Source organism: Kryptolebias marmoratus, linkage group LG13 (assembly GCF_001649575.2).
Source record: "Kryptolebias marmoratus isolate JLee-2015 linkage group LG13, ASM164957v2, whole genome shotgun sequence".
Lineage (NCBI taxonomy): Eukaryota > Metazoa > Chordata > Actinopteri > Cyprinodontiformes > Rivulidae > Kryptolebias > Kryptolebias marmoratus.
This window is the reverse complement of record NC_051442.1, coordinates 25668697-25679072: the sequence shown is the minus strand read 5'-3', so window position 1 is coordinate 25679072 and position 10376 is coordinate 25668697. Positions and strand designations below refer to the sequence as shown.

Below are 10376 nucleotides of genomic sequence, written 5' to 3'. Positions count from 1 at the left end.
GAGGGGGTCTCCAGAATGGACCAGGCTGTTGGCCACTATTGAAAGGTAGGCCATCTCCCTGGTGCTTGGTTCTGCAGTAACTGATCACTTGCTCCCATTGACAGGATCAGCAGAATTTGGTGCCCAGAGTCTAGAGCTACCTGGAAGTCTGGAGGCCAAAGGATCATCTCAGCTAGGCATCAGATGGTTATCTTTGTTTTGGCTGGTGAAGGAGGCACTGTATTTACAAACGGAGGAATTATAATAATAATAATTCTGATAGTTAGTACTGGACAGTTAGTACTGGACAATATGAACTAAACTTTAAATGTTTCTAGTGATGAGCAAGTTACAAAAAGGTGACAAAAAACATGAACAAAGAACTCTGACGACGGGGAAAAACATGACAAGGAAAAAACAAAAACTATGAGCTAAGAGTTAAACGAAGAACATAAGAACAAAAACACGAGAGAGAATTTGCCAAATGTTTGGTTTTAAGATTCACTTAGGGGATGTTTAGGGCCTTTTCTCATCTCTTCCCAAGCAGACATCTGTATTTGTCTATGGGTGGAGTTTCTGATTCGTCTCAAAGCCAGTCATATCTTATCGCATCATTAAAGCAGAATCACAGACCCACACAGAGGGGAGAGGGTCTGGTTTGAGTGAAGATGGCATGGTGCCCAGATTTTGCCTTGATAAAAAGGAAAAAAAATAATGAAATGTTATATGTTCTACATTCCCATGTTGTTAAACATATTAAATCAATAATCTCAAATATGATACTAGCTAAAGTAAATTCAGATGCGCCAAAGTTATTCAAAGTAAATATGAAGCACAAACATTCAACTACAATTTCTAGCTGAAGTTATGTCATTCTATAGTTATACCTGTTCTCATCCACCCTTAAACAGGTCTCTTAACTTTATACTGTCCTCTTCCATCAACTTCTTTGTGGCCCAAATGCACCCACTCAAATTCTATATCAAAATGAGCATTTTGGTCACAAAATGTGCGCTATTACTTTTAGTGGCACTTGGAGTTGCCATGCCAACTAGCAAAAATGATACCTTAGAACCCAATAAAAAGCAATGAGCAGAATTTTAAACTGACAGAGTGAGAACTTACATGACCTAGAGGGTGGAGGTCTGTAACCCAAACATGGTTGGTTAGCAAACAAACTCTTCCTTCCCCCACATCTTTTATGATACAAATACAAATTATAGACCAAAATGTAGGTATTTTTGTCTTTTTACAGCTGTGGGGAATTAGGGTTTTTTCTGTGTTATGGTTTTGTTTTGTTTTTATTTAGTTTTTGGTTTGTGTTTTGGTTTCTGTCTCGTCTCTTGTTTCATGTTCACTTACTCCTTCTCAGTCTTTCTCTATTGCCCCTTTTACACGGACACTAACGGTCCCGGCTCCACTCTAATCGGCTCGCTTTGCGCGCGTTTCCACCAGCATTTTTTCTAGGCTGGTCCCTGCTTCGGAGTAGGGCCAGCCGGGCCGGCCCTGCTTCGTGGGCGGCGCAAGCTTAGCTCCTGTTCACTCATTGGTCGTGGGTGTGACCAGATGCAAGCATAAAGAGCGAACGATAGGAATATAAACAACAGCGTTAGCTTACCCTGCAACGTTTATGCCGTCTGTCCCCCAGCTGAAGGCGCTGTAAAGCCTGAAATCTCCGGCTGATAACAGCTGTCCTACTCCGCGCAACAATCTTAGCATCCAGAGCATTTCTTCCACTGCGCCTCTCTTCCTGAAGTCTCAGGAGAATCCCCATAAGTTTAACAAACAGCAACAACACAGGGCCAACGTTGTCCATATCGCTTTTGTTGTTTACACAACTTGCACTAAGTTTCGGTAGCGCACCCCCCGCACTGCGGCCCCGCCCTTCGCAACACGAGGAGGCGTTCCTCTGCTAACGACCAAACTGGCCGGTGTGAACGCGATGCATTCTTCATAGAGCCGAGCAGAGTAGAGCCGAGTAGAGCGGAACTTCTGAATTAGGGTCCGTGTAAAAGAGGCATATGTCTCCCTGTCACGCCCACCTACACCTGTCCAAGCTCTGTAATCATGTCACCTGTTCCCACTCACCTCATTATCCGCAGTGTTTAAAATCCGGTCATTTTCTCCATTACTCCGATGGTTCATTGTATGTTTCTGTGCTCCTGTTTTCTGTCTCCGTGCCTGTTCCTGTGTTCATTTCTCCGTGCCGTTCATTCTCGCCTTTGTTGTTCATTTTAGTCCCTGCTGCCACGTCAGCTGTTTGTTTTTGTTTTGTTTATTTTTTACTTTATTAAATTAGTTTATTTTTACAATGAGTCTGTGCTCTGGGTTCGTCTCCGTCATCTCCTCAGACTTTGACAACAGCTAGTGTTTCTGTTATTTCTTTTTGACTTACGGTTTTCTCTCCAGTAGCCCCAGAAGCTTGAGTGTGAGTACTTCAGCTCTTATTCAAATCTATATTAAACTTGTCTGACTTTGTTATTTTCAATGGGGTGTGAGGGCTGTTTTTACCTTGTCATATCTCTGACATAATGCAATGTAGAAATGTAGAAATGTGAGATGAGTGAGAACCAGTCTCTCCTTTCACTCATGGTTCAGGTATACCTTATAGTTTTTGCACAGCAGTAGTTTTTTTGAACTGTACTTTTCTGGTTGTTTCTGTTTCTGACATACACACAAAGCTACACACCCTACAAACGGTGGGGAAACCTAGTTTTCTGATTAGCTGTTTTCAAGGTGTCTAGGCTGCTCACTAGTAGTCATAAAAGTGGAGGCAGGCAGAGCCTCTGCAAATCTGAAAATCAAAATGGCAACCATTTAACTCAGAACTTCAGAATTTTCTTTTTAAATCTCCCATCATTTTCAACCCCATAAACACCATGTCTTGAATTATCATGTCAACTCTGATTGTCTGCCTGTTAGCAAAATATCTCATGAACAACGTAATAGATTTTTGAGGAAACATTCAGAAAGTGATTCTTTAGTACATGTCTACAACTCAATACTTGTTGGAGTCATTGTGATTCAAGATGGTCGCTGCAGCTAGCAAAACAAAAACAATAAAGGCTATTACTCTGTCAGTTTCACAAATATTGAATGTGTGTATATGTGTGTTTACATGAAAAAGAGTACCAACACATGCTTTAAGTGTTAGCACATCCCTCAGTTCTTTTTTGTAAATTTTGTCATTGTCTATTAGAGATGTCTGTTAGCAAAACATCTCATAAATCACTTGGCAAATTTTATTGAAACTCCCAGAAAGTAATAATTGGTTATATGTCTACAATTGATTGAGTTTTGCAGTCAATCTGATTCAAGATGGCTGCCATAACTAAAATACAGAAATGACTATAATGTCAGAAGGTGGGGATATGGCGGTGAACCCAGAACGCAGACTCATTGTGGAAGATAACGAAAACTAATTTATTCCTTAAAATAATAAACAAAAGGCTGGCATGGCAGCAAAACCTAACAAAGACAAAATCCAAAAACCAGAAGCGAAGGCATGACGAGGATGAACGATAAAGAGCAGGCAAAGCGGAATGATCCAGTGAGGGGTGAAGGAGAATGACCGGTTCTTAAAGACAGAGGATAATGAGGAAAAAGGACACAGGTGAGTGAGAATGATCACAAGCAGGTGGAGATGGGCGTGGCAGACATAAATAGGAAATGTACTGGGGAGGTGGAAAGTGACAGGACATGAACACAGAAACTAACAGATAACCAGAAACAAAACAAGAGTTAACAAAACACTAAAAACCATGACATATAAGTTATTTCGATAGATATTTAGCTATAATTTAGTTTGATGGTAGCTTTCAACAATCCCTAAGACATATTGTGACAGTTAACAAATTCTTTGGGTTTTTTTCTAGCAACTTTGCTATAAACTGTTGGGAATAAAGTCTCTTAGCAAGATATCTCATGAACCACTGGATGGATTGGATTTTGATCAAACCTTCGGAAAGTAATCTTTATATGCACATTTATAACAGATCGGCTTTTTGAGTTATTCTGATTCAAGTAGGCCAGCACGGCTGCCTTAGAAAATACAGAACTAGCTTTAACTAAATTAGTTTTACAAATATTTACACACAGTTTTGTGTGTCAATAAAACAGTGATTACCAAAAAATCACCTCACTGCTAGCAGATCTTTCAGTCCTTTGTTTTAATCTTAGCAATAAACTGGTGGGGATGATTTCTGTTGGCAAAATATTTCAGGAACAACTCACCAAATTTTAATAAAGCTCTCAGAAAGTAATTATTGAATGCAAGTCTACAAACGATTAACATAAAAGTTAATAACTTTACCTTTAACTATAAAATTAGAGTCAACCTGATTCAAGATGGCCACCACAGCTAAATTAACCAAATGTCAGGCCCCTCAAAATTTGTCCAGGAATTCTTCTAGTTTTTAATCGAATATTCTATTGGTTTTAATTTGTATTCTACTGCTTTTAGCTTGTATTTTTCTCTTTTTAGTTTTGCTTGTTTTAACTTTCACAACTCGTTTTTTTTTTTTAAAGATTTCAGCAGTTATTTAGTATTCAGCATCCACACTACATTTTTTCTTGAGTTGGGCTGTTGCTCATGTTTCATAATGTCTGTATACGTGCTTTCTTTCAGGTTTTGTATTTTCTCTGTCAAAAAACCTGGGTAACTGTTATTGTTTAATTTCATGTTACTTTTGTTTTCATCCTTGTCGTAGGAAGAGATTGCAGAGATGAAAAGAAAGATGAGGACTCTGAACAACCAGGTTAGCCATCTAAGAGATGAGATCACTGGGAAGGAGGAGGCCCTTACCAAAGATCAGCAGGAGCACAAGCGTTTAGAGAAAGATAATGAGACCCTTAAGGTACAGTTAATAACCTGCCCATTTAGGGGAAAGATGTTTTTTAGTCTTGTTGAACTACATCTAAAACTGTGCCTGATAAAACAAGAAAATCAAACAAATGAAACTCATATTAACTCAGCTGTTTTTAATTACTGAACTCTACAAAGAAGGGCTAATTAAAGGCTGTGCTTTGGTACAGAGGCTCTTTAAGGATTATAGTGTCGATTTGGTCCAAATCATTTATATAAAAACCTGATACCTGAAATCTGTTGCTGCTTTGATTAGTTGTTTTCTTTAAAGGGTAAACAGAGATGAGTTCCCCAGATAGTGTGATGTAACTAAGAGTCAAGATGCTGAACTGTTCTCTGGTCTGGAATTAGAATTGCACAGAAATATTTTAATTTTTAGGCTCAGGCAGCAAATGATAATGGTCATAGTGGAGGTGCAGGAAAGGCTGTGGCAGAACTCATCTCTGTTCTGTCATTAACAGTGGGTTGTAAATCTGATCCTGTCATCAATTGTTTTAGTAACAGGAACTTTAAACTCATTTCAAATTCAGAATTGGCCAACTCTGAGTCATATATAGTAAGTAATAAATAAGCAAGAAGAGTTTATTCATAAATCACATTTAAAAACTGTAACTGGTATTGCAAGTGCATAAAATAGCACAAAAGATAGATCACCAAAAGATGTTGCAGATGTTAAGAACAGCTACAAAAACCTTGGAGTAACACAGGGTAATGGCAACCATGATGAGGCTACAAGGAAATCAGAAGATGGTCCTGAAGAGCCAGATGATTGACAAGGACAAAGTCCAAGCTGCCAACATGTATGTGGTGCCAGTCATCAGATCCCCTGCTGGTATAATACCCTGGCCAAAAGAGGAGATAGAAGCCGCTGACATCAAGACACGAAAGCTCCTCACGACAGAGGGTTTCACACCAACTACAGCACCCTGAGACTGTACACTAAGAAAGAGGAAGGAGGACTTGTGAGCATCAGAGCCATTTTACAGGATGAAACAAAAAAGATCCGGGAGCACATCTGGAAGAACCCTCCCACTAATTAACTGCTCAGCAAATCTCTCAGGCAGCAGAAACCCAAAAGGAACCATCATGGAAATGTGACCTTGGGTACAGCTTTAGATCTTTTTGCTAGTTCACACAGATAAATTTGTAAGGAATTGACAGAGGCACTGCTGCAAATTACAAATAGTTTATTGAACTCACAAATATTTCAAAAGGGTAAAATAGTCACGGTTCACTGCATTACACCAAATGGCACTAAAAGTGGGAGTCCATGCTGGCCCTAGGATCCTGAAAGCTGGAAAATAGTTAAAATCCAATTAGATAAAATCAGACTGTTTGGGGGAGAGGGAGAATAATAAAGAAAATGCAAATATAACTAAATACACCTAAGTGTTCCCCAACAAAAACACTTACACCAAACCCTTGGTGAATACAACAAAGAAAAGAAAAGGTCCCCTCCCACTAGTCTCCTCAATGTAAATAAAACAGCCCAAGATCCAGGGACAGCATAGGTCCTGCCTTAAAACAGGCCAGAAGGCTAGAATAAAAAAACTCCCTTTCCCTAATAATTTACAGATAAAAACATAAAATAAAAACAAACCAAGAACTAAACCTGAAACAGTAGCAGGCCAACCTACACACAAAAGAAATCAAGTTAACAAGAACATTAGACAGCCAGGTAATCATAAGGAACAGCCCTTACCTTCTCTACAGTGAAACCAGTAAACAGTGCTCTTGATGTTGCTCTCTAAAGTCAGTTTCCTGCAACAATCAGTGGCAGGAGGAAGAAGGTGCAGCAGCACAACCGGGGGGGGCAATATGCCCCGGCTACAGAAAGATAAGGCCCTATACTGCATGTGGCAGATTTAGGAAGTGGCTTTTATCAACAAATCCTACCAATGGCAAAGATGCCCCTGAGACAGTCCAGCACATAATAGCAGGATGTAAAATGCAGGCAGACAAAGCGTACATGGAACACCATAACCAAGTGGCTGGAATAGTGTACCAGAACATCTGTACCAAGTATGGAGTGAAGATCCCACTGTCAAAGTGAGAAACCCCACCAAGGGTGATTTGCACATTGCAGATTTAGAATGGCAGTGCTAAGATACTGTGGGACTTCCAGATCCAGACCGACAAACCGGTTATAGTAACCAACCAGACATTGTAGTGGTCAACAAGCAACAGAAGAATGCAGTGGTGATAAAAAATAGCAATCTCAAGTGATTATAACATCAGGAAGAAGGAGCCCAACAAGCTAGAAAAAATACCATGGGCTGAAAGAGGAAATAGAGAAGTTGTGGGAAGTAAATGGTCATCAGAGCACTAGCTGCTGTGACCCCCAAACTGGAAGAAGTAAAATACTTTGAAGTTTATGGTTGATGCATGACAAAATGTGAAAGGGTTCAAGGGGTGTAAATACTTTTTCAAGGCACTGTAACTTCAGTTTGTACTTTCTATTGTTCAAACATGTTCCTTAGCATCTCTGTGTCCTTTAACAGAGTGAGCTACAGTTAGTAAAACAACAGCTGGAAGACACAAAGCAGCTTGTTGACAGCCAACGAGTAGAACAACAAAAAATGCAGAGGATAATAGCCGACATGGAGAGCGAGAAAATCCTACAGAAGAAGGAACTGGATCAGGTACAAGAGAAGAATATGGACAAAAATACATAAAATGTCATTTAGGAGTGTCTGATTATTTGTTTACTTAAGGTCATAAGAGAGCGAGACAGCCTTGGCAAACAACTGCTGCATCGTAATGATGAACGTGCTCTGCTGTATGAGAAGATCAGGATCCAGCAGTCCATTCTGAGCAAGGGAGACTACCACTACAACCAGAGGCTCGAGGATATCCACCTGCTGAAGCTGGAGATCAAACGACTCAGCAGAAAGAAGAGCATCCTAGACAAGAGTTTGCCCAACACAGAGGAGTTGAGGTAAAAGTACCGTTGATTGTACGTGATCTTATCAGATATATTTGAGCAGTGAAAGAGGAGAAAGATGGCAGGATACAAATAGTAAACACAAAGAACAAGATGGAGAAAGGATGGGTTGACCAACAAAAAGCAGGATCTAAAAAAAGGAAAGCAAGATTCAAAATGAAGGACAGAAAGATTTGCTGAGAACTAGAAAAACAGGTAGGAATAACCTCTGGAACAAAGGCACAATGAATTATTATTATTTTCCATTACAGCTGCAGCATTTCTGTAAAAAATACTTTCATTGTAATCACAGTCCAGCTGCTATGTTTAAAGGCAGATCAGAGGGCTCAGGGAATTCCAGTTTGTTTTAGTCCTATCACCGATTTAACATGGGGTTCTGTGCTGCAGGACAAAGCTGTTCCACCTGCAGAAAGAGCTGCTCAAAGAAAGAACAAGAAACAGCATCCTTGAAGAACAGCTGAAACCCATAAACATTCACAGATGGAGGCGACTGGAGGTGAGTGCTTTCTTATCTGTCTGTGCGGATCAGCTACAGCTCTCACCTATTATATTTATTCAACTCGACTTTACAAAAACAAGCACACTATTTAGTCTCGTTTAACCTTCAACGTTCAAAGAAAAACATTTCATGTTATGTCCATAACTCTTTGGTGCAGGGTAGTGACCCTGGTAAATACCAGCTCATCCAGAAGATTCAGTTCTTACAGAAGAGACTGATTAGTAAGACCCAAGATCTTGAGGAACGGGAACTTTTACTACAGGTAAACACTCAGTGCTTGTGCACCATTACAAAAATAATTATTCATAACTTCATGAAAGAGGCAAAACCTGTTCATTTATGAGGAAAACACAGAAAGGCTGCAAATGGGTTGTGCACAGTCAAACTTTTCCTAATTTTCTCTCTCAATCTCTCTCTGTATATAGTGATCATTTGCTTTTAGTTGTCCCGAGGTCCAGGCTGGTCCACACTTGATTGGACCTTTTTAGTTGTAGCTCCTAAGTTGTGGAACCTGCTGCCCCTACATATTAGACAGGGTTCAAGTCTTATTGTTTGGAGAAAATCCCTCTCAGTTCTTTAAATACTCCAGCAACATATAAGATGACAATGCTGTTACATTTGTTGTTCTAAATGTTCTTGCTGACTTGACAAAAGCCCAGTTAGGATGACCAAATGTTTGGAAGTTTTTTTTTATGTGTTTCTGTTATTTTTCCTTTCTGTCTGTTTGGCTCAATGATGTAGCGCTCTAATGACAGAAAGTTTTTGTTCCAATGCGTGGTGAGAGTCAAATAGAAGGCACTGATCTGTGTGGTTGGTAAATTTCAATGTTCTGTCTGTCTGTCTATAAATTTTTCCTTCCCTTTGTTTACAATCAAAAATGTTCTCAGTTTAGCATTATTTTTCATTCTGCTCATCTAAAAATAAAGATATTTTGTAATTTTTTTTCACCAAGGAAAAAGAGAAGCTGTATGTGGAGCTAAAGCACATTTTGGCCCAGCGACCTGGTCTAGAGGCAGCTGAACAGCTCCAGCAGTGCCAGTGGACCATCCGAGATCGAACCAAAAAACTTAAGGTCTTCAGTCTCATACTTTTCTCAATTTACACATTTTCCCCTTTTGTTTCTCAGTGTTGTGGGGTTTTCTTGTGTGTGTCTCCATTTTATTTTGATTTGACTTGATTGGATCTGCCTCAGTTGCATTCAGTACTCAGCCTATTTGTTGTGTAGTGTTTGCTTTGATTCCACAGGCACTGATAGCAGAACTGACAATGCTTGACTCAAAGATGACTGAGTACAAAAGTGAGAATCAAAGACTGACCAGTGAGTTAGCAAATATGAAGAAGAAGTATCAGAATCAAAAAAAGCTCCATAGGTAAGGTCTGACTTTGTTTTACATCCTAATCACTTTTGAACATGGTGATAGTTTTGTTCACTCTCTGTAAAGCTGTGTATGTGTCAATAGTGAGCAGAAAACCAGGACCAAAGTGGATCAATTGGAACCTCTGATCCAGATGAGCAGCAAACCTCAATTTACTGGAGGGGGCTTCAGGATTGACCCACCTGTGAGATGTTAGCAGCCACTACTGTCAGGATTTGGGTTTTCTTTGTGTTTTTGTATTCAGTTTATTGCCTTCATGTTTCAGTTTGAGTTTATTGTTTATTTTATTCAGTTATCTTTGTTAGCCTTGTCTTAGTTCAGTTCTTGTTCCTCGTGTCTTTGTTTCCTGTCATCATTCACTTCTCCTCAGTCAGTCTCCTGTTTTCCTGCCACGCCCACCTTCACCTGATCCTAGTTGTTATCACTTACCTGTGCCCACTTCACCTGGTTGTCCCTCTCGTCTTGTGTCTCAGGTTTGGATTTTTGTATGTTTGGTTATGCTGCCACATCAGCCTTTGTTTTTGATTATCTTTTATCTTAATAAATTAGTTTCTTTTTGACATCTACAAAGAAAGACTACGTAACTATCACACAACACTAAAACATGCAAGAGAGGCTTTCTTTGCAGATGTCATAAACAAAACCACTAACAATGCTCGAGCTTTATTTGCTACTGTTGACAGGCTCACAAACCCTCCTGTGACGTTACCACCT

The 10376-nt window shown here is 39.7% G+C and overlaps 1 protein-coding gene across 1 annotated transcript in view; it reads left to right on the top strand.

The window, feature by feature from the left end:
* cfap58 (cilia and flagella associated protein 58) overlaps window positions 1–9946 on the top strand; it is a 33527-nt gene extending 23581 nt beyond the window's left edge. Inside the window, exons 10-17 of the mRNA XM_037979011.1 lie at window positions 4689–4835; window positions 7345–7485; window positions 7558–7781; window positions 8175–8283; window positions 8444–8548; window positions 9239–9358; window positions 9532–9656; window positions 9747–9946. Of these exons, the coding sequence (XP_037834939.1) occupies window positions 4689–4835; window positions 7345–7485; window positions 7558–7781; window positions 8175–8283; window positions 8444–8548; window positions 9239–9358; window positions 9532–9656; window positions 9747–9858 (1083 nt within the window). The 3' untranslated portion in view covers window positions 9859–9946. The remainder of the gene's footprint in view (window positions 1–4688; window positions 4836–7344; window positions 7486–7557; window positions 7782–8174; window positions 8284–8443; window positions 8549–9238; window positions 9359–9531; window positions 9657–9746) is intronic.
* Window positions 9947–10376: the final 430 nt, after the last annotated feature.